The 23778-nt window shown below is 53.5% G+C and overlaps 2 protein-coding genes across 5 annotated transcripts in view; both read left to right on the forward strand.

Moving 5' to 3' along the window:
* Window positions 1-677: 677 nt before the first annotated feature.
* Window positions 678-2290, forward strand: LOC114909407 (uncharacterized). Its single transcript, XM_029248482.1, has 2 exons — window positions 678-759; window positions 1200-2290. The coding sequence occupies exons 1-2, from the start codon at window positions 678-680 to the stop codon at window positions 2288-2290; spliced, it is 1173 nt and encodes a 390-aa protein (XP_029104315.1).
* A 782-nt stretch (window positions 2291-3072) lies between these two features.
* ahdc1 (AT hook, DNA binding motif, containing 1) overlaps window positions 3073-23778 on the forward strand; it is a 34180-nt gene continuing 13474 nt past the window's right edge. Inside the window, exon 1 of one of the 4 annotated variants that reach the window (XM_018747775.2) lies at window positions 3073-3521. The gene's annotated coding sequence lies outside the window, so the exon portion shown is untranslated. Of the gene's footprint in view, window positions 3522-3595; window positions 3659-3717; window positions 3787-18983; window positions 19040-23778 lie in introns of those variants that run through there. The other 3 variants (XM_018747776.2, XM_018747778.2, XM_018747779.2) reach the window with 3 other exon arrangements.

A 23778-nucleotide genomic window follows, 5' to 3' on the forward strand; every position in this document is an offset into this window, starting at 1 on the left:
GACCATCCTCTGCTCTGATGGAAGACAGATGAAGTCTCACACGCTGATGTCAGATGTGAACGTGACCCTGTATGTCCTGAGGAAATAAATGAAGGGAGAAGAAAGTGACGAGTGAGACGTCGTTGGTACAGTGGCACGGCACTGTCCACTGACAGGTTCCTCCTCTTCTCTCACTGAGATGTCACATTTTGTCCATTTAAAAACAATTGTTAGTGAATTTTTGTAATGTGTTGACTCTTTATAATATTTGTTCTTCTGAAATCTTTTACCAGAGTTTAATTTTGTTTACAGTCTTTACTTTGTGTGGCAGCAAACACTGTATCCCATGATGCCGTCCATGGCCTTGCTCAGAAGTGTATATTTTGTAAAAGGACTTTCAGAGAACTCACACGGGTCTGACTCTTATTTTTCTGGCGTCTGTACGTGTGGGTGTGCGTGTTTGTTCTCGCTCAACCAGATGTGCATCTCTCACCCTCACAGAACACTATTGTATGTATTGCTCAAACACACACACACACACACCTGCGGCTCTTGCTCAGTTGTCACACACCACTCTCCATCTACCCGTTCCATTCTCTGCTCCCCTTGGCTCTCTGCCTGCCACTGCAGTCCGGAGTGGAGCGTTGGTCACCCTTCCCATTATTCTGCATTTCACGCATTGGCGCTGAACAGCATCGATGGACTCCCAAGACCAGGACAGGTCTTTCTCCATATTTCAGGGAATCTACTTCATTCTAGTGGCCTGCTTCGGCATCCCAGGTGAGCACTTCCTGTTGGAACACCTGCACACCTACTTGTTGGTATTACCAAACACCCACAACCAGATCGTTGTATGTTACAGACCAACAGTACAAAATGCTGCTACTCATTCACTCTTCCACCGATGGAGGTGCTTTAACCGCACTGCCTGGCTAGGTGTGTGTGGGGTGGGACACATGCTAGAAGTACCTGTGGATCTGTAAAGCTGATTCAACACCCCATCGCCGCAGTTCAGCAGTTACATGACTTGTGCAGTAGAGCTGGTTCCACACCCACTGGCCCCTTGCCCTACGAATGGCAGAGAAACGGTTAATTCCTTTTTAACTATTTTCATCACTTACCTCTTTGCATACATTTCACTTACGTTTACCTACCGAGCCCATGTGTGGCAGTAAAGGCTACTGATGCTGACAGATGCCCCCTGTTGTGTGTGCCCCCAGCCAACTTGCTCTCCATGGTGGTGCTCTGCAGCCGCCGCTGCGGATTGTCCAGCAGCACGATCGTCTACCTGGTCTCCCTGGCTGTAGTGGACACGCTATTCCTGCTGCTGGGGGGGCTGGTGACTGTCGGCTTTGAGTGGGCGCCGCCCGTGAACTCTGTAACCCCCAGCGCGTCGCTCTGCGGTGCCGTCAGCTTCAACGAGGGCTGGACGCTTTGCAGCTCGCAGTGGATCGTGGCTACCTTCACGCTGGAGCGGTACCTCGTGTTCCGGGGGCACCGGCCTCGGCGGACCTGTCCCCTCGGCGCTTACCTCCCTTGGCCCCGCCCATATCTGCGACCCTCCCGAGCGCAGATAGCGCTGCTGCTGGTGGTGCTGTGCGTGCTGGGTTCTCAGGTGCTCAGCCTCCCGTTCTGGTGGCTCTTCAGGAGGTGGCCGGGAGGGGGTGAGGCAGGGGGCGGAGCCATTATTACTCTCATGTGGAGAAACGGCTCCCAGGCACCGCTGTCATCACGCTGCCAGGCACTGCCAGGGCCACGGCAGCCCGCCTTCTCATGGGTCCACGGCCTGCTCGCAGGGTGCCTGCCCATGAGCCTCACCGTGTCCTTCAGTGTCCTCGTGTGCCATCAGTTCCGCCGCCGAGCCCGCGTCCTCGCTGGCCCAAACAACGGCGCCCCCTTCAGGTCCACCAGTTCGCGGATGCGGCGCTCCGGGCGGCTCCAGGTGACAGTGGCACTGGTGGCGGTCTTCCTTGCCCTCCCCCACTACATCATGCAAGGTCTGAATGTGGTCTTGGGTGTACAGCTGGGTCAGTGGGTGGGCTGGGGCGTGGCAGTGGGCGTGGCAGACATGCTGCAGTGGCTCAGCTTGGTCATACACTTCCTGCTCTACTGTTTCCTGTCCTCTGGGTTCCGCCGTGAGACTCTGGCCCTCATGGGACGGCTCTGCAAGCACCGTAGGAAGCCGACGGTTCCGGTCCCACCCAGGGTGCCCAGAGCCCTGCCCTCGCAGGTATGGCTGGTGCAGGACGCACCCCCCGAGCGGCGCACCTCCCAGAGAGCGACGCCGAGCTCCTGGCAGAAGCTCCACTAAGCGGCAGCATTGCGCCACTGACGACGTCAGAGTCCCAATGCTGCCCGCTGTAGACACTGAGCTACTTTCTTTTTGTCCCTCTGCTCTGTGTCTTTGCGAAAGATGTGAGCCAAGTTACTGGTTGTGTGACACAAAACCACCTGATCTTGTAAGTAATAAATGCTTTAACGGTTCAAAAGCATGTTTTTTGTTGATTTTTCACACAAAATCACAGATATTGCCCTCTCTGTGCACGTGAACAGCTGCTCATGCTCCTGCTGAACCAATAAAAGATGTGACGATGCACCTCTGTGTCGCTCTGTGTGTTTTGGACCGTCGGGGCCCCAAACGTGTCTCCTCCAGTGCTGTCCTCTGCTCCTTCTGTCCTCCTTCCATTCTCCCCGAGATGGCCGGGGTGGGGTATCGGACAAGAGCCGCTTGTCTCAGGTCTTCAGTCTCCAAGTGACGTCATCATACCGCCACTGGGGTCTTACCTCAAGACCCCCGAAGAAGTTGCTGCTCCTGAGAATCTAGAAAGTTACGAGGGCCCGGAAAGTCTCGTGGGTCCACTGACTCCTGCCATTCCTGAGGGTCCACTTGGCCCCCAGAGTCCAGCAAGTCCAGTGAGCCCAGTGCGCTCTGAGGGCCAGGCTGGGGCCGCCTGTTTGCGGGAAGAGGGGGGCCCCCCAGGTGGCCCCCGCTGCTTCGGCCCACTCCCACCGAACTACACATCCCTGCGTCCTCGGAAAGCCCTGGAAAAAACTACGGAGTCCCGGATGCTGCTGAGAGAAGGTAGACGAGCCTGCTCGGCACACACCTCGCGCACCGGACTGCGGAGCCACATCGCGTCGCGCCGTTCCGCCTGCGCGTGCCCGCTTCGTGGACGTGGGCGCCACGGAGAGCCTCAGCGAGACCCCGGGACATCGACAGCCCCTGAGACCGCCTCCCCCCTCTCCCCCCGTTCCGTGGCGCTCGAGCGTACCCGTACCGACGACCACACACAGCGGAGACTCGGCTCCATGTAGCGGTGTGGCGACACGCAGGAGGCGCGAGAGGCGGCACGAGAAGCGGGCACGGGAGGGAGGGATGTCCTTCCAGCACGAGCTCCCGTGATCGGAGGATGCGGCGCGAGAGCGGAGAGGGAAAAGAAGCCCGAGACCGCGCACGAGACCTCGGCGCCGCCGCAGCAGCAACAGCAGCAGCAGCAGCGCAGACGACGTCTTCGAACGGAGCTCGAGCCCCGCTGCTGGCGGTGAGTGCGCGCGACGTCGTCGTCCTCTCCCTCCCCTCCGCTCCGCTCTCCTGCCGCGCGCGCTCTCCATGTATAACCGGTAGTATTTGCATAGTTGTCAGTCGCAAGAGCAGCCGCGTTGCATTTCAGGAGCGAAGGTATTTTATTATTACTATTGACATTATTTTATGTATTTCATCAACCTCGTTGTTGCCCGCTCACGAACGATGGGGTTCGCGCGGCGACACGCGCGTGCAGGTCGACGGACGCAGCGGCGTTTTCAAAGGTCGGGATCATTTTCGTACATTTTAATAACGCTGAGAATGTTTAATTAATTGTAATCATCATGTTCCGAGTGCGTGTCTACGCGTTGTCGAAGGGTGCGAGTCTGTGACACGGTAGTGAAACTGCGCGTTTGAGGGAAAAGGCGAAAATGGTGAGGTGCCGAGAGGAAACGAGTCCGTCTCCGGTGATGATCCTCGCATTTTATTTGTCCAGCGACACGGAAACGTGTGTCACAAAGGCAGGTGAACATTCATTTCAGTTGTATAATTGTTGCAAGCAGGTTCTCCCGCGTTCACTCTCACGGTTCGCTCGATGGCAGCGACGGACACTTGAGAGGAATTCATATTTACCGATAACCTCGGCGCGAGCTCAGCGTGTGCCTCACAGCTCTGTGTGTGTGTGTGTGTGTTTGTTGCGTTTGGGGCTGTTGTGGGGTGTCCGTCAGCCTCAGCCTGCACCCCTCGTGTTACCTGCTGTTCCCGTTCATTTATTTTCAAGAACACCAAAAGATAAGAAGATCCCGGTGTCTTTTTTTCCTTTCCTTCGCCTCACCTCAGAGACCCCTGTTCCCGAGCGCCCGCCGTCGCGAGCCGACAGCTGCCGCGCTCCGCTCGCGAGACAGCCGCTCGGGTGCTCCCGGCACGCGCCTGTTTTAAAGCGCGCGAAGTCGCGGCGGTGTCGGCGCGTGTAACAATAATGATAATTACTATTGGCTGCCGTGGAGAGCGCGGAGCACACCCACGTGCGAGTGCACATCACTGTCGTCATGACGACGTTGTTATTGTTATTATTATTGTTATAGTTATTATGGCCTGAGTGTTTATTTATGATTTATTCAGTGATAAATAGAGTTTGAAAGATGAAAATTCATGTTTGCGTTCCACTTGTATCTCCACTGTTTGTCAGTGTTGGTATTCTGTTCACACGCATAACATGATAATGACTTTAACAGGGATCTTCACCGAACGTCTTACACCTTGTGTGTGTGTGTGTGTGTGTGTGTGTGTGTATGAGACATTCTTTGTGTTCCACTACATGCGTAACTGCGTTTGTGTGTTAATTCTCTGCGTTTTTCGGTGTGTATGTCAATCAATGTGTGTATGTCGAACTGCGTGGAATACATAACATATGTGCTTGTGTGTGTGTGTGTGTGTGTGTGTGTGTGTGTGTGTGTGTGAATGACCACTGTGATAATGTGTGTGTGTATGATTGCACGTATTGAATGTGTGTGTAAATTCTTGTATATGTAAATGTCCGTCGTCACAAAAGTGTGTGTGTGAGTATGAGTGTGTGTAAATGTCCACTCACTGTGACAGCAGCCTTCTCCTTTGGCCGCTCTGACAGCTCATATCTCCATGGCGACCTTTATTAAGAGTAAGCCTGGCAGGACAGAGCAGCTGGAGCAGCTGATTGGCAGAGAGCGCCGGCGCAGATGATTGGCCGAGACAGACCTTGACGGTGCCTGTCATGTCAGCAGGGTCTCTGTCTTGCTGCGTCCTGCGCGCGTGTGCGTGAGCGCCTTCAGCACAGTGTGTTACTGAACACACGGAGATAAGGAACACGCTGCAGTGCGCTGCCGCAGCACTTGGCCAGGACCGGCGCAGAGGGGACCGCCAAACACACGGCACAACTTGCTGACACACACAACACCTTAAGGTACCCCCCGTAGGGCACGTGTTCTGACCCCCGCTCTACCGCTTTAGGGCACGGCTCTGACATGTCAACCAGCTCACAAGCTGCTAGAATTGTGTGTGTTTTTGTGTGCGTGTGTGTTTCGGGTTTGCCAAATTGTTCTTCACAAGGACACATGAGAATAATCTTACTCCTTTTTCTTTCTCTTGTTTCATTCCTTCAAGCCCCTTCTTATTTTCCTGTGACCCTCCCCACAGCGCACATGCGCACACACACACACACACACCAGTTGTTTGCTCTTGATCGTTGTTTCTCCTGCTCTTACTTCTCTGGCAGGCAGCGGCGGTTTTGAAGTCGACTGTGGAAGTAGGAAGCTTTGACCTCTGACCCCTGTCTGGGGAGGAAGAGGTGGGGGGAGTGGGGGCTGGGGGGAGGTTCATTAACTGCACCGCGGTGCTGCAGGTGCTCCCTGTACCTGGCGCCGCTCTGCAGCGCTCGCTAACGAGTGCTCTTCTAACGAGCCGTCCGGCGGCAGTTCAATTATTTAGCAGTGGAAGAGCGGCAGAGGGTGTAGTTACACACACAGGGCACACACAGTGCAGGCACAACACGATGCAGATGCACGTGGACTGAACCCAACTAACACACGACTCAACGCAACATGCACAACGTGGGATGGACATAACACAATGTACAACATATATACAACAACACACACTGTGAATTAAACTTTACGCACATCCGAACGCATGCGCAGCGTGAACTCAACACAGCGCAACATGAGGCGGATGCAACACACACTATGTGAAGTCAAATTAGCACTCGACTCAACGCACATTATGTGAAGTCAAGTTAACACTCGACCAACGCACACTATGTGAACTTAATGCACACAAAGCAGACATGACCCACACAGCACATGCAGTGCAGACACAGTACACACACACAGTACATGTAAAGCGGGGCCAGATGAGACAGCTGGTAGTGTGGTGGTTAGCGCTACTGCCTTTGAATCCAAAGGTTGCAGATTTGATCCCCATGTCCAGCTGTAGTACCCTTGAGGAAGGTACTTACCCTAAATTGCTCCAGTAAAATTACCCAGATGGGTAAATAATTGTATCCTTAACATTGTAAGTCGCTTTGGAGAAAAGTGTCAGCTAAATGAATAAATATAAAGTGTGCTCGACACTGTCAGACACAGATGCCTGTGTTTGTTTCTTGTCCCTCTTCCTTTGGACAGTTTGGATGGACATAAAATAGTGATGGAGCAGGAGAATGACAATGGCAATGGTCAGTTCACTATGTATGTGTGTGTGTGTGTGTGTGTGTGTGCATGCGTGCGTGCGTGTGGGTGTGCACGCGCATTCAGGGTGTGGTGCGGTGTGTATTTTCTTAGGGACACAAGAGACATGTTGCAAGGAATCACGGACACCTTTTCCTCCAATTAGTGTATAATAAAAAGCTTTTAAAAGTCAAAGAGTGTGAGCGATGGAGAACTCAGGGGAACCAGAGAGAGGAGAGAGAGGGTCGGGGGAAGAAAAGGATAGAGGGAGACTGTGAGAAGAAGAGGTGAAAGATGGATGGAGAGAGAGAGAGAGAAAAAGAGCGGGAGGAAAGTGTGGAGCAATAGCAGGTCTTCAAGAAGCAGACACACACACACACACAAGGCCCCTCAGGGCCCAGCAAACTGCACTAGGGTGGCCAGCTAATCAGAGTGTCTGAGGGCCAGAGCCAGGCCTTATTTTCCATGTATGACTACCCCTCTCCCCCCACACAGAGCTTAAAGAAACACAGGTCCATTTTAGCTGGTACCGCACACCGGCGGACTGTGTGGGCTCGTCACGGTCCAAACAGCACAGGTTACTAATGGAGTTGCCCCAGGGGAAGCATGCCAAAGCACAGCACAGGCAACACCAAGTCATGTGACCCAGAGCAGGCGGGCACACACCGAGCACACACTGCAAGCGCTGGGTTACATTGTCTCCTGTGTTACCGGTGAAACGGCCGTTGAACACAGGTATCGGGGCAGCAGGTGCTACAGTGGCGGGTCCTGTTGCCTTGTGCTCGTAGGACCCGGGCGTGAAAACCACCTCCTGCTTTTCTCCCTCTGATAAAGACACACAGCATGAATTTATGCGGTAAAAATGACCTGCTGCATAAATGGGAAAAGTAGTGCAAGTTTCTTCATGTGCAAACCTCACATTGTTAGTCAACGTGGAGAAAAGCATCAGATAAATGAATCAGTGACAATTTTCACCATGGGCAGTGTGCAGCAAACACACTGGTGGGGACTGTGCCAGTGGCTGCAGAGGACGTGTGTGTGTGTCTTTGTGTCTCTCTGAGTGTATCGCAGCCATGGAACCCTCCGCTCTTAATAGTGCTTTGTAGTCTTTAGCACTCACAGTTGTTCTGATGCCTTTTAATCGTAAGTTATCATCGCTGCTATTGCTTCCAGCGCTGGGGTAGTTGTTACTGCCATTATAGCGTTTATGCTTTACTTCCCTGTAAGTAATTGATTTTAACAATCATCATTTCTTCCTTTTGGCTTCATTATCTCTACAGTTGGATGCGGCATGCTCCTCTTGTACAGGACTCGTCTTGTATCGTGCTAAATGTGGGGCTGTGCGAGGCATCCACAGCTGCGGGTTCTGCCTTTGTGGAATTCCGCGCCACAAGTTGCTGTCAATTCCCTGGTGAATCGGGGAATTTTTATGAATGAATTGTTGTGATTGATCCGCTGAAGGCAGTGGGCTCCACTCGGTAGAATCATGCTATCGGGGGGATCTTGACCGACACGTATTTGTATCACCTGGCTTGCGGAAATCGGATGCTTATTGTATTTCCACCGCTGTAGAAAGACAGAAAATAGCATGCAGGCTGAACACGTGCTGATATTATTGTGCATAGGATCGCTCAGTGGGAGTTACATAAAGGAATACATTGATGTGTAAGAGAAATTAACATGCTGTAAAGCACCTGGGTTTCGTTGTGTTGATGTCAGGCTAGCATTAATTTCTCAGCTACTAGAGATGGTGGGGTTTCTGCGTTCTTTTTTGGAAATTTGGACCAAGTTTCTTTCCAGCGGCTGCTAGGACCACCTCTGTGCTGCTTTCTGATTGGTAGCTTTGACGTTCATTGGCAGCGGTGGGCGTCCCGAATGACAGCTCTCCTCACCGCCTGCTGCCCAGGGACATCTCAGCTACAGGGTGCTCTTTTGCTGAATTTTCACAGTATTTGTGCATAGGTTTCTTCTTCATGTAGCATCACCTCTTCTGTATTTTTGCATGTCTTGTCGGTCTCCTGATCTCCCCCAAACTGTTCGGAATCGTGCAACCTGGATATTTCACACGCAGGCTAACCCACCGAGTGTTCCGCTAAACATGGCTTTGTTAAACACGGTCTGTCACACTGCACTCTTTGAGGCGGCTCCAGTAATTGTCTTGAACTGCACTCGTGAAGCGCCATTGATGTGCTGCCATAGTTGCATGCAGCTGCTTTAAATGTAAACCCATTTCTGATGAGTAAATTAATACATCAGAGAACTTAACTTTAACAGTTTACCTGACAAAATGTGGCTATGATAATGAAAGCATTCTCTTCTGGCATTCTCACTGAAGTAGGGCACATTTCTGTGCCCCGTGATATTTGTTTCTTTATTGTTGTTATTACTGGAGCTCTTCATGGTGCGGAATGGCGAAGAAGTCCCTAGGCTGGTCGAAAAGGGGTTATTGAAAATCATAAGTGCAGGTAGGTCTCTGTCACCTGTCATAGTGCCCAAATGCAGTTTCCTTTGGTGACATCATGCTGTGAAGGTCTGCTGTGGATAGCGGCTCTCAGAAATGCATAGAGTCACCACGGTGACGTCATTGCGCAAGTAAGGATCGGAACTGTGTCACCGAGGGAGACAAGTGCCGTGCCAGTATGGCCCCTCGATAGCAAGTAGTTGCACTGATATGCCATTCTGACCATGTTTTTTCTGTCTTACCATGTCGGGTGGCTGGACAGCTTTTGAGGAGTTCCTCGATTTGTAAAGCATGAAAGTGGCTCCTGTAGAGCCTGCGATTCAAATGAGCACAGTGTAATCGAGTGATGTAGGTGGACTGGCTACCTTCAGTGTGCAATGGGCTCTCCAACAGAAAATAAGCCGTTATTTAGTTAGGTCCTTATCGCGAGTCCATGCTTCATGGTTTCACTTGGAAATTAATTCAAGGTCATCACTCCAAAGTGGGAAAATTTTTATAACGCGTGTTTATTAAATTAATATTAATTTCGATACTCTGTAGGCCATTGGTCTCGAAAGGCTATGCTGAGTTAGACTCAAAAATCAATGTCAAACTCCTGCCCCATTTATACAATGAACAGATTGTAAATTATAATAATTAATTAATTTAAGATTTTGCCCTGGCTGTCGTGAAGAACTCTCCATCACTCCATCCAGGTATGGACTGTCTGTAGTAGGAAGTGTCTTTTTTATGTGACACGGAGTTCAAGTAAAATTACCCCTCTATCCATTTTGACATATTCCACGCCATGCTGGTGTGTGTGTGTGTGTGTGTGTGTGTGTGTGTGTGTGTGTGTGTGTGTGTGTGTGTGTGTGTGAGCGTTAATATGTCAGAATATACATCTTGAGTTAGAGACTTTATCAGCTAAGCATCAGATATAATGTCATTATGGACTAATTGTTGTCGCTTTAGCTCCATTAGGGTTCAGAAATGCTTAATGTTGCTGATGTTCATCGATAATTGGCTCTTAATTAGTGTGTAATGCCTGTGAATTGCGTGCCCCTCCAAGTTAAGGAGGGTTTGGACTTTGGCAGTTACGGCTTCAGGAATGACTGTGATGTGCATATGGGTGCACAATGCAAACGTTAAAGAAGACGGAGACAATCTTTACATACAAGGCAACCGAGACATGCGTTCCGGTTTTATTTGCGTGTGAACTCTGGGTGTGGCTGTGGCCTGAAGAGCACAGCTCCTGTCCTCTGGGCATGGGTTTGGTTCAGCAAGTGCTTCACTGCCCTTGCAAGCGTGACTCCGCCAATTTGCAAACTCTGAACCTGGTCCTGGCTATTGGATTTCCACAATGCCCTGTGCTGAGGAGCGCGGTGCAGTCTGCCGTTTTCACCAATAGCTCTCAAACTTCAACAAAGAGAAGAAAAAGTCCTTCCTGCTCTATGAATTTCCACTTTTACGCTGAGTTTACAAACAGCTCTCAATATGACTGTCTTTCATAGTCTCTTTCTGTCTCTCACTCTTCTCGCATACCCCCCAACAAACACACACACACACACACACACACACACACACCACCCCCAGCCCAGCTAACTGACTAACCGCTAGACCAGGCGTTGCTATGGTAACGAATAGTTTGAGATTAGGGATGGCAAAGAGAGCGCACTTTGTGTTTGTGTGTGTGTGTCAGTATGAGTGTGTCTGTGTGTGTTCACAGGCAGACATTGGGGTTTAGGCCTCCCCAGCACACAGACACGCAGGATGAATTTTTCATGACGAGCCTCTGAACACGCACACAGGACAGGAGCAGAGAGAGAGGGGAAGGGAAGGAAGGACGGGAGAAGAGAAGATGGCAGACTGAGGTACAAGAGAACGGGAGCAAATCGAGTCAGTGGGTGAAAGAGAACACCACAAATAGGCCAGATCATGTCAGCTCTGGAGTTGTACACGGACCACCACAGCGCAGAGCAGAGCGGAATCGGCCCCTTTTGGCCCAGTAGAAATCGCTTCCTTTCCTTTCCCACAGTGCTCTGCTTCGTTCTGTGTTTCTGCAGGGCACCTTGGACAGAGCCGTTATACGCTGACTCTCGGTCACTTCAACCCTGGATGCTTGTTGGGTTCAAACGTGGGTGCAAAGGTCATCAGCTATCTTTGGAGCAACTCAAAGTTCTCATCTCTCTGTGAAGCACAGGTCAGGGGTTTTCAAGATTATGATGCCGTGTCAGGTGTTCGGGGGTGACACGGCAGGCCTGATGTTGTGGTTTGCCTCTCTTTCTCTCTGTGGTAAGAAATGCAGCTTTGCATGAGCAGCGCTGAGCAGGACGTGGGTTTGAAAGATGGCAGAACAACATTGTGGAGATACAGCATCACAAAGTAACAAGGAGACACACGGACAAACGCACTGATCAATAGCCCCGAAGCAGGAAAAGCCGATCATTCTGTCATCTGTATGAAAGCGTCACGCACACGATTGCACCCTTCTTATATATCCCAGAGCTTCTCAGGCTCTGGCCGGCAGAGGGAAGATCACGCTAACACCAGTAAACGCAATGATTCATTGCTTAGCTTCTGAAGCCATTCTGAGGGTGGTATGGGCACTGATGGGATGTCATTCGCAGGTCTGCCAGGTCAGACGGCACAAGTCCAGTCCATGCTGGGAGGATACACATAGTGGCAGACATTTCCACTGTGGACCTGTGCATGGCTTAATAACATCAGAGATGGTACGTGATCCAAAGGAGCTAGCAGGATGCTGACAGAGAGATGACAGGGAGGGAACTGGCACCGCTGTCGTTGACCTGTTGGGGAGCTTGGAGATCCAATGGGGAGCAAACGCAGATCCACTGAAGAGCTGACATAGACCTTTTGGGCAAACGATACAGCCCCACTGGGCTGCCAAGGAGCTAAGAAACCCTTTGGAGAACTCATATAGACTGGCTGTAGAGCTAAGCTACACAGTTTGGGTTCTTCGGGGAGGTATCGCAGACCCTTTAGGTCTATAGCTTATATAGGTCCGTTGAGGAGTTCAGAGCTGTTTAGAAGCTCACGTAGGCAATGTTAATTGTCTAAAAGATCAACAGAGTTAATGCAAGGCTAAGCTGGAAGGTAACGGGGACCTGAGAACCCAGGCAAAATGGGGATGTAGCAGGAGCATGCAGAGAGAAGCTCTTTGTCTGCACTTGGGCGCTCGGTGCGCATGCTCAGGCTCACGGCTGCTGAGCAAACACAGAGCCTGGAATCATGCCAGCTTCCCCAGCAGCCCCCGGGACACATGGGATGTATCACTTAGAAGGGTGATGTGTTCTCCATCACGGAGGAAAGTCTGTCTGCCGGTCTCAAGTCGGACACGGAGCGGGGCACTGGCCTGCCCAGGGCTGCGGGGCCAGGTAGTAAAGCCCCCCAGCTAACGGGCTAGCTCTTTGAACGATTCTCTTCGATTCAGCCCGTCGGTATGATGTGCACAATGCCGAACTGAGACACATCCACAGTCATGTGCGCAGGGTATCTTCTGTGGGCAGGAGAAAGTTTTGGGGAAAAAAAATCTCATCCCGTTTTCACTTCCCCACGATTCCACGGGAAGCAGCGATGGGATGGCAGCCATGTTGTTTGCCTTCCGCCGCAGCTCGTACTCAGTGAATAAATGAGCAAAGGTAAGGCTGTGATACATGCCTCCAGGGGTGTGAGCCTGTGTTTGGTCGATTGAAGTGGACAAGCAGGTTATCTGAGGAGGCTTCTGAGCGGGAGATCGCTCGGTCATGGACACCAACTGCTTTAGAGAGCTCGCTGTCGCAGCGGTCTCATTCAGTAGGGTTCCTCGTAACGTAAGGTCAGCCTTATCTGATAATAGCGTGAAAACATGGAAATGTCATTGCATTGTGATTCAACATGCTTTTAACTCCTGACATTTGAGACTGGTATTGAAATCTCCCTGCATTCTCATCCTTGGTTTCCCTGTACTGCGTCCAGAAAAGGTGCCTGGTGTCGCTCGCTGCGAATGAAGGGCCCAGGGTCTTGCTTGTGCTTCGGCCAACGGCCCGCTTAAATGCGTGGAGGTTAAATATCGGAAAGGCATCTGGCGGCAGTGCCAAATAGCGACGCCCCATAGGCACCGCGCCAGGTTTAAGGCTGAGTTTTGCTGCTTTGTAACAGGGGAGTGAGACTGGCACAGCAAACTGTCGCCGGTGGCATGGGCCAGCATGGCTCTCCACATCAGGGACGTATCGGGTGCCTGCGAGCTGCCAGGCGCCTGTGCTGAAACATGGGCCGCACCCCCCAATGGTGCATGCTCTCGCTCGCTCTCTCTTTCTCTCTCTCTCTCTCTCTCTCTCTCTCTCGCTCTCGTGTGGCATCGTGTGATGTGCAGCGTGAAAAACAGCCATCGGCCGACAGGAGCGCGTAGCGGACTAACGCTTGTTTGCGCGCAAAGCTTCGCGTTTCCTGGGACTTGCTGGGAACTGCACAGCCAAACGGTCCGAGAGTCCGACGGGTAAATTGGAGCAAACGCTCACTGAGACTTTAAAGGAGCCACAATGGGTCCAGAACCACGAAAACACACCGTGGAATGGCAAGAGAAAGTGTCCCCGGCCGTGATCGTGAGGAGTGTGTGTTCAGGGAGAAGGGCGGATTGCTGGAGAGGCTGAAGGAACGTTGTGACGCCATGGCAGCGTTGCGCCGATGCTGTGACAACGCTGACTTAACACTCAGGTCACTCTGGTGGGCCCTTGAAAGTCCACACCAGAGCCAGTGTGTTATGAAGTCAGTGTGTGTCAGTGCCATCCCTACCAGTTCTCTCCTCTCGCCTTGTTTCCTCCTCTCTCTCTCCCTCATCCCTCTTTCCTCTCTCTCTCCCTCTGTCTGCTGGAAGGTAATGAGCCCCGCTTCCCTGGGGAGGACACACTTCCTCCGGCTCTGTCACTGTCACTGCCCTGAGTGGGGGCGGGCGAGCGAAGCAGAAGCAGAGGGAGAGGAAGAGAGAGAGAGGAGGAGAGAGAGCGAGAGAAACGGCACACTTGTTCCCCACAGCTCATGAACGGGGGAAATCAGGAGAGAGATGGATGCCTGTACTCTGCTCTCTGAGCTGTGCCCCAAAGGGGGTGGGGAGGATGGAGGGTCTCCCGGAGTTGTTTAAGGAGAAACAGACTGCACACTGGCACACAAGTACAGTTTTCCCTCCTGTTCCCTTCCCTTCCAAAACTCTGCTGTAATCCATGTGACCCAACAGCGAGCCCCTTTCTACTTGTGTGTTGCCTCCCTCTCAGGTGTGCCCAGGTGTCCCTCTCACACAACCGCGCTTCCCTGCGAAGAGGAGCCCTTCAGCTTCCCCTCATGACAAACGAAGGCTTGTCAGGCTCTGGTTTGAGGACGTACAACTGGAGATGTTGGGATCCTTCCTCTCTGTCTTCTTTGGAATGATGCTCGAAGTGGGATCGATGTGTGTGTTTTAATGCCACGTGATGTGGCTTACGAGCCGTGGGACTCACACACAGGTCGTTCTCTGAGGGATTCCACTGCTACAGAGACGGTAGCTTGGAGTGTGCGCGTGCGATGGCGTCCACCTGATCAGTTCCAGCTGTGGGCGTGACAGGGGGTGTGGCCTCGTGACAGTGGGTGTGACGGTGTGTTTCTTTGTGAGCGTTGCTGTGTCTCTCCGGGTGTGGTGTGGCAGTATCGCTGAGTAGGTGTGGCTCTCCCTCTGTGTTGAGGTGGGTGTGTCTGGGGGGCGTGGCCCCATCCATGAAACTGCCAGATGGGCTCACGACACACACAGGTGGACACTTGGCTGTGTGTCTTTAATGCCCCTGACAGGCTGTCAGCACCTGAAGCTGGAATGTGCACAAGGCAGCCATTGTTGTTTAAACAGGCAGCCAGCAGCCCTTCTCCTTGGTAACGGGCACTGCAGCAGCGTCTCCCACGGCAACTGTGGAATGGGGGGTGGGCGTCAGGGAGGGGGGCTGGGAGTCAGGAAGTCAGGGCCGCAGTGTAGAGGCCCCTCTCTGAAACACTGGCCTGAAGGACTGAGTGAGTCAGTGTGCGTGTGTGCGCGCGCATGTGTGTGTGTGTGTGTGTGTGTGTGTGTGTGTGTGTGTGTGTGTGTGTGTGTGTGCGCGCGTGCGTGTGTGCGTTTCTGCTTGTGTTCAGGAGCAGGTCTCTGTGTGTCAGTGCGTCTGCCTGTGTGAGCAGGTCCCTGTTAGTGGGTTTGTCTCAGCAGGTGTCTCCGTTTGCTTGTGTGTGTATGTCTCAACGCCTACGTGTGTGTGTGCGTCCCACTGCGTCTTTGTATGCTAGCTTACATACGTGCGTCTTTCGTAGTCAGAGTGGCTTGCGTGTTGGCAACGTTCTCCTCAGCCATGTGCAATTCTTCACGTGTGTGTTTGTGTGTGATCGGGTGTAAATGTGAGACACACCACCGCGAGCAGGCAAAGTACACCACGGAAAGTTCTCGCGCTGCATCTCCAGCTCCTTTTCCCCTTCGCACACATCTGCCCCTCTCCACCTCCTCCCCCCTCCCCGGCACACATGCGGTGCAGTTGTAACGCTCCCTAGGGCGACGTGGGGTGAGCCGAAGGCTGCACCCAAGCACCGAGGACCGGGTGCGACACTCAAATTCTTCAACAGCCAAGTTGTATCGGTGAGGAGATGTAACAGCTGCATCGACGCCTAATGAGTTCCTCTGTGTTCTTCCACACGCTTCCTTGCCAGACAAGATTCCTCGTGAGGAACCTCCGCCGCTGCTCCCTCTTACATATAACATGCTTGCGCAGATCCTCGGTCGAGCCGTTCTTCTCGCTTGCCGAGCACCGCGGCCAAGTCCCGGCCGAGGGACCGAATCCCGTGACCTCCCGGCGCGTACCCGAGAGCCCGTTCTGCTCTGCTGTTGAGGCACAGGGCCCGTGGACACCGTGAGACCATTCTTGAGCGCGGTGGGGGTTGGGGGGGTCGGTGCCGGGAGCCCTCTCCCTCAATGCGGCCTGGCTGCTCCCAGCTGGCGTTCTAGTCACATGACCCAGCAGCGGAGCACAGCCAGGAAACTCGCCCGCAGAGCGCGACAGAGCGAGAGAGAGAGAGAGAGAGAGAGAGAGAGAGAGAGAAAGAGAGAGAGAGAGCAGTCTGCATGGTTTTTCTTGTCTTAAAATAACCTCAGCATGTAGGTTCCTGCCGAAACAACATTACAGCTCTCCGACAGAAGAAGGGAGAAGGGGACGGGGAAAGGGACAGAGAAAGGGACGAGGACACAAAAGGGAGATCGGGAGAAGGCAACAGAGCTCGGGGGGGTGGGGGTGTAGACAGAGCCGGACCACAGGAAGCAACTGAGAGGAGTCAGTGGAGGCAGAACCTGGGCAGACATGTATGTGCGTGCCTGTGTATGTGTGCTTGTGCTCGTGTGCATGCATATGTGTTTACACGCGTGCACGCTCGCTTGTGTGTATGCGCGCACTCTCTTGGCAGGAGGCAGTGTTGAACACAGCCTGATGATGGAGATCATTAGGAATTTCCTGCAGCTGGGGACTAGAGAGAGGGAGGGATAGAGAGAGGAGAGAGAGGGAGAGAGAGAGACATGGGGAGCAGCAAAGAGGGCCAGAGGAGAGGAAGAGGAGGCGGAAAAGTGCAAGGGATACTGATGAAGACAGTCATCGTCCGCAAAGCAGTGTATTTCTGTGTGTGTGAACGCTGAGTGTGTGTATGTGTGTGAGAGAGGAGTGTGAAAGAGGAGAGGTGCGTGTGTGTGTGTGTGTGTGTGTGTGTGTGTGTAGGCAGAGGCAGACCCCTGGCATTGCTGCCCAGAGCTGAGAAAAGCAAAGCAAAAAGGGAACATCAGAGAAGAGGGGTTGGGGGTAGGGGGTAGGGGGTGGGGGGTGGGGGTGTTGTTTGACTTGTATGCTGCAGTGAACTGTGGGAGGGGTAGGTGAGGGGCAGATGGGGGGGCCGAGGGGGCAGCGCAGGGGAGGATAGAGTGTCCTCGGCTCGACTCGAAGGCAGCGAGAGGTTTCGACACTTCGGCAGAGACGGCAACGCACGCAGCTGTACGCACGGAGCAACACGCACTCGCGGACGTGCTCCCAACACACAGCAACAGGCTAACGGAGTAAAAGAGGGACAACGCATCACACACTTGCAAAGTAAACCAAAGCACTGAACATGTAGAACAGAGTAAGAAGGAGATGGAGTTACACGCCAACAGAGTAAAGCATTTACAGAGGAACATCTTACCGGAGGAACGTGCCAACAGCAGCACAGCGACGACGAACGCGCTAACACAGTAAAACACTGACCGCGCAACGTGGTAAGAGAGTAAAAAAGTGGTAGAGCCACACACTGAGGGAGAAAAAGAGCGGCAGGGAAATATGTCAGAGGAACACTAACAGGGTAAAAAACAGACACGGAGGAACACGCTGTACACTTACTACACACACTAGAGAGCACCGCGGTAACAGTGAAACACTGTTCAGTCACCAGGAGGACAGGACACTCAGAGAGCGGTACGGTACCGGTGAACAACCTGACAGCAGGGAAGGGCTCTCGCACATGAACGCACACCGAGAGGTGCACATTTACTTCACTTTTACCTACGCTTTTCTCCAAAGGAACATACAGGGTTACGTTACCTATAATTATTTACCCATTTATACCGCAAGATCATTTTACTGGAGTAAATCGGTGTAAATATCTTGCTCACGGCTACTATAGCTGAAGGTGGGGTTCAAACCTGGAACCTTTGGGTCCAAGGCAGCAGCTGTAATGACCACACACACACACACACACACACACACACACACACACACACACACGAGAAAAAAAAAAGTTGTCACGTAGACGCTACAAAGAGACTGAAAGAGCAAGGACCGAGAGTGTAAGAGTGTGAGGGAAGATAAGTGAAAGGTTCCTTGTGTGTGTGTGTGTGTGTGTGTGTGTGTGTGTGTGCGCACGCCAGGCCTTTGTCTCTGTGTTCTCCCACACTCACACGGACACAGGAGCACTAGCACCGGCGTGGTGAGGAAGACAGAGGAAGACGGGCGGGAGATAGGTGGGTGGGTGGTGGGGGGGTCGACACAGGGAGATAACGCTGCGCTTCGGGGGAGGGGAGGGGAAGGGTTGGGGGGGGGGGGGGGGGGGGCGGAACTGGCAGGGATGGATGGTGCTGCAGCACAAGGGGAGATAAGAGGGCAAGGCCATTGGTGCCAGGCCATGTGGGCATAGGGCCTTGGCACCTGGCCATCTCAGACCACCGCTGCAGCGGAGCACGACGCCGCATGCCGCACACTCCCCCCCCCCACCCCCCACACGCCCCCCTGCAGCCCTGCAGGTTGCCAGGAAACACAGTAAACCCAAGTGCTGGACTGGAAACCAAGCCGCACGGCGTCGTGTTGCTCCGGGACGCTTTCGCGCGGTCGCCACACACGCAGACTTCCGGCTTCGCCTCACACACTCGTAGATGTTCCGAGAGCCCCTGAAATGCGCTGCATCGTGTGCGTTTCTCAAAAGTTCGAGGAAAAGCACTCGACCCTTGTCGCGCTCGACATGTGAACACGGGTGCGTAATTTGCGGCGGCTCGCGGAGGCAGCGCTGCGTACGCGGAGAGCGCCGCTCGGCCTTGGCGCCGACGGATGCGTGCGCGCGCGGAATATTGCGCGTTTCCTTCTCACGGGGCCCCCTGCTGGACGGAGAGGGCCACGGAGACGCGGTCGCAAACACATGAATGGCACCGAGCCTCGAACGCTCGAAAAGTGAATGAAGGTGTTTGCAGAAAATCTGCTACTATCCTTATAATGAATCCTCAAACGAAAACAAAGCATTAGCAGTGCGGCGGAAATGTGTCTCGTCCGTGCGTCCGCCTGCGCGTGCGTGTCAGCGTCAGTGCGTGTACGCACGCTTCGAGGAGGTGGCTGGGTGGAGGTAGGGCCCGGGGGGGCGGGGGCGGCGGCCATGCATTCAGGGTACAGATTGCAGGGGTTGTTTTAGGGGGCAGCAGCAACTGGAGTGTTTATATGGGTGACGCATGTGATGCGGGGGCAGATTGCCTCTCCGTGTGTGTGTACAGATGTGTGTGCGTGTGTGTGTTTGTGTGCATGCGTGCGTGTGAATATGTATGAGCGTGCGTGTGCCTCGGTGCTCCCGCATGTGGCTGGGCGTGAGTGTTATTGCACGTCCGTGTGCCTGAGTGTGTCCGTGTGTGTGTGTGTGTGTGTGTGTGTGTGTGTGTGTGTGTGTGTGTGTGTGTGTGTGTCCGCGTGCGTGTGTGTGCGTGCGTGTGCGTGCGTGTGTGTGTCTTGAGGGGAGGAGCAGTTCTGAGCAGCTGAGGCCGGCAGCCAAGCCACTGTGACAGCTGGGTTTCTGCAGAGTGTCACCGAGTGTCTCTGTGGACACTGTGACCCACTTCTCCCTCCCTCCCTCTCGCTGTCTCCCCTCCTCTCTCTCTCTCTCTTTTCTGCCTCTCATCGCCTCTCTTCCTCTCTCAATCCTTCTCTCCCTTTCTCTCTCTCTCTCACACACACTCACACACACACACACTGTCTCTGGTGCTGTCTGTATCTTAGCAACGGCCACACTCCCCTTAGAACCAAATCAGTGCCGTTCCTGCAACACCCGCTGAGGCACACAAACACACACATGCACACACAAACACGCACGCAAACACACGGGAGCGGCGTTGGCAGACACACACATACACACTGCACGCCCAGACTGACACACATGCACGCAACAGTAAACGCAAAGACAGACGTGTCACAAAAGAAGTACGCGTGACACAGCGGTATGCGGTCCACGTGAAAATACATACACAGCCAGGCGCGCGCGCACACGATAACGTTATTTCATATACAAAAACACACACGGGTATAAAGCAGCGTTCCTGTGAACGATGCGCTTAGACACACGCAGGACACGGACACAGAACACGTTCACACGCAAACATAGGGAGACTGACACGTAACACCTGTCTCTGATGTGAGACGGTCAAAAGCGATCGGAATTTTCCCGGTGACGCCGGAGACGCCGGTATTGCCAGGGGTTACTGTAGTGCAGGTACAACCCGAGTAAGAGCGTGGTAGCAGCAGCGCTATTGATCGGCGCGGTAATCGCTGTAGTAGGAGACCGAGAGATTAAGTGTTGAGTGAACAACAAAAGGATTGCGTGCGGAGCCTGTGGTGTGAGACGGTCCTGGTCCTCCAGTCTCCGCCGGAGCTGCTTCGCAGAGCGGGACCTGAGGCACCGCGACCCGCCCGCCACCCCATCCAGGGCAGGACTCCGACACGCGGTCCGTACTGCTGGAAACGGCCCGATGAGGCAGTTTACCACACCGTTACCGTGGTGTTGTCAGGCCTACGGTGCTGCGGTACCAGAGGGCAGCTCACGGGAGCAGCGGAGGAGATCTTCTCATGGACTGATGAGGAAATGACCCTTCCGTGAGTTTGTGTAAGAACAGCATCGGCCCTGCGCTCGCACATTGTTCGGCGAAGTCTTTTCCGAAATCTCGTACGTGTAAAGATTACCCTATCAGTTTCGGGTAAGTACCTCCATCAGGGTAATCCTGCGGCCCCGACCGCCGCACCGCCGCACCGCCTGCCCTTATTCCAGCTTACGCACGTGCGAGGCTTCCGCAGCCGGAAACGCCGTGCCCACGTAAAGCGTAGTTGAAAAGGTTTCCTGAGTTCGGAAACTGTTTCAAGCTTTCGGGGTGCAAAGGTCTGCGGATCACGAGATTTTGTAAAGGTACCGTAAAGTGCGGTACGTGGGCGGGTCTGTGGCACGTCCTGCGATTGGTCTCACCGAGCTGAGCTCTACGGGGTCCCCTCTCCGTCCCCAGACGCCACCCAACACGTGACCGCGTGCTGCATCGGAAAGCACCCTCCCGTGTCGAACCCTCGTTCCCGAATCGCACTCGAGTCACTGCTTGTCGGGCTTTAAAGTGGAGGACTTGTGCGTAGAGACGTAGACTCAAATTTATGCAGCGTGACTCAAGCTATGAGTCACATACTACTTTTATAAAAATATGAAACGATAAGCGGCAAGCTTGTTTATTTACTTCGGCGCTGTTTCTTTAAGAATGATTTTCGCAGCATGTAAAAGAGAGCGCGATACAAAAGGTTCCCTCGTTTAATCACTGATAGGGGAGCTCAATTTGTTAAGAAATATTTATATTTGCCTTAGATGTTTCGGCTCGGGATTCTCCTCTCAAGGCTGACAAGTTAGACTTTCTAGATGCACTCCTGAAATTTTACGGCTCGATAAAGGCGGGGACTTGACACTCGGACCGGGTATTCCCTGCACCGGACGAAACGCCGGGTCTCCGTTCGGTCTTCGTTGTCGAGGGCTGAACGGCAGCTCTGCCAGGTACTCGTGTTTCTACGCTGGAGTATTTTCCTTGAGAAACAGGGTAAAATCCTTTCTTACGGCTCTTACGGCACGTGGCATGCACTTGTTATTGCAGCACCGCTCTTCCGGCCAGAGGTCCTGCCCCTGTGGCAGATGCACCATGCGGGTGTTGGCCGTCCCTGCAGCCTCGGGCTCTGCTTAGCAGAAATACCTGCCTCTCAGCGGTGGAATACCTGCCCCTCGCCAGTTCAGCAACCACGTCGCGGGTGCTAAAACCCGCCCCTCAACAGATAAATTCCGGCCCCCTACCGGGCACACATCCGCCCCCTTCAGTAGCCAAATATCCGCCCTCCAAAAGGCAAATATCTGTGCCTGAACAGGTGAATATCCACCGCGAGCTACGCCGAAGAGGACAAAGAGCCGCACTGAAAGGCAGGCGAAGCCAAGTTACAGCACGGTACAGCACGGCAAACTCTTCCAGCTGTTTTTACTCTGCCAGTTTTACTCCACTGGATCCGCAGCGGAGTCCTGCCGACAGGAGCCGATAGAGCGAGCCCAGGGAGGTCAGGGCCGTGGAGCTGCCAGGCCAGGGAGGTGCAGAGGAGGATGATGATGATGATGAGGAGGAGGAGGAGGAGGAGGAGACAGGAAACGTGCCCCAGGCCCCACACCCAGGGGGGGCATCCGTGTGTGAGATGTGGAAAGGAAAAAGGCAGCAGTAGGAGCCCCGCACACTGGAAACAGTGTCATGAGAGTGTGCACAGTGAGCTCTCCCCCCCAGCTCGGCAGGATAGCGTAGGGCCCGGCTCCCCGTGACCTGCTCTTGGAGCCTTAACCGCCTTGCCGGGAAGTATTTTTAGAGGAAGCGCGGTTCTTACATTCGTTACTGGTCGGCCCAAACGCTCGTTCCTGGTCTTTTGGGTTATTGATTCTGCCGTTGCTGCCGTGTTTGTGTTGTTCTTCCTCATACTGTGTACAAACATTTACCAGCAGCTTTGTTTACCCGATTTCTCTGTAATACTGCGCATCTCGTCCAGATTCCTATAAAAATGTGTAGAATCTACAGCGTCGTCTCATGCGCCGAACACACCACCGACGAGTGTCCTGCAGTGAATCACAGTAACACTCAAGGCAAAGCAGCGCGTTCCCAGTCCAGCTTGACCTTTGCCTCGCAGTGCCGTTGCCGCAGGAGCTTCACGCTTGGTTGCCGTGGTGAGCAGCTGCGGCTGCCCGATTGGCTGAGCCGGGCAGGTGGGTCCTCGCGATTGGCTTTAGCTGCCGGGTTTGTCTGACTCGTGGGCTTCGGAGCGCTGGAGCGCCTCTGAGTGTCTGGCAGGACTGAAAAGTTTGCGCAGCCCTGGAGGGCCTGTAGTGGCGCTGGAGGCGGTCCATGGGTTTGGGGGTGGGGGTACATAGGAGTAGAGACAAGAGTCCACTGTCACCATCTGTCCTTCTCCGTCCATCTCCATACCTCTGTGCGCTCGTGCGTGCGTGTGTGCGTGTGTGTGCGCTGTGTACAGCGTGGCGGCGTTGAACAGTGTCACTTGTACTCTCAGCGTCCAAATACATGTGCAGAGGTGAAGCTGTGACTGTGCGCACGTGTGTGTCAGCCCCTGTATGTATACCTTTAGAGGAGGCTCTGTAATTAAGCTGGCGTTCTGAAGTTCCGCTCGCTCCTGTCTCCTCTCGCACTCGTGTCAAACTGATGCTTAATTAATGAATGTTATTAATTAAAGAGTGGCTGTGTCAGCCTGCAGAGAGAGAAGGAAAGAGAGGGAGGGAGGGAGGGAGGGACAGGGGACGACGAGGACAGCTGAGGACCAGCTCCCTCACCCCTCGCTGCCTGAAAACGCAGCAGCTTTTGTTGACGCGCCAGGAATTGGGGCGGGGCTTCTGCGGTGTGTGCCCCCCCCCCCCCGCCTCCCCAGGCACAGTCAGACGAGTTACATGGAACGCCGATGGACCCCTCTTCCTTGTCCCAGGACCGCGGCACCCTGACCCTAAACAAAGCCAGTGTCCCAACAGGCCAGCCGGTTCTGGGCCCCCTTGCGGTCCTGTGCTCTGATTGGCCAGTTTCTGCGCTCAGGTGATCAGAGTACCTGAAAGCACCTTTATGAATAGCGCTGATCTGCTGTCAGAGAGCAGGGGCTTCGAAAGGAATGTTGTCATTTACTGAGTCACCCAGTTTCACTGTGTCACCGTGTTTTAATGTCTCTGTCTTATGTTACTGATGTGTTTTTTTTTATGTTTACTTACAGAATGTGTGTCTGGAGTGAAATGTGTCCCTCTTGATGTGTCCAAAGTTAAAGAACAGTACA

The sequence above is a fragment of the Scleropages formosus genome, chromosome 23 (assembly GCF_900964775.1).
Source record: "Scleropages formosus chromosome 23, fSclFor1.1, whole genome shotgun sequence".
NCBI classification, from domain to species: domain Eukaryota; kingdom Metazoa; phylum Chordata; class Actinopteri; order Osteoglossiformes; family Osteoglossidae; genus Scleropages; species Scleropages formosus.

Bases quoted from the DNA above. Each gene is read 5' to 3' on its own strand.
- LOC114909407 (XM_029248482.1), top strand. From the start codon at position 678: ATGGACTCCCAAGACCAGGACAGGTCTTTCTCCATATTTCAGGGAATC. The intron at 760-1,199 runs GTGAGCACTTCC...GTGTGCCCCCAG, and splicing joins GGCCTGCTTCGGCATCCCAG to CCAACTTGCTCTCCATGGTG.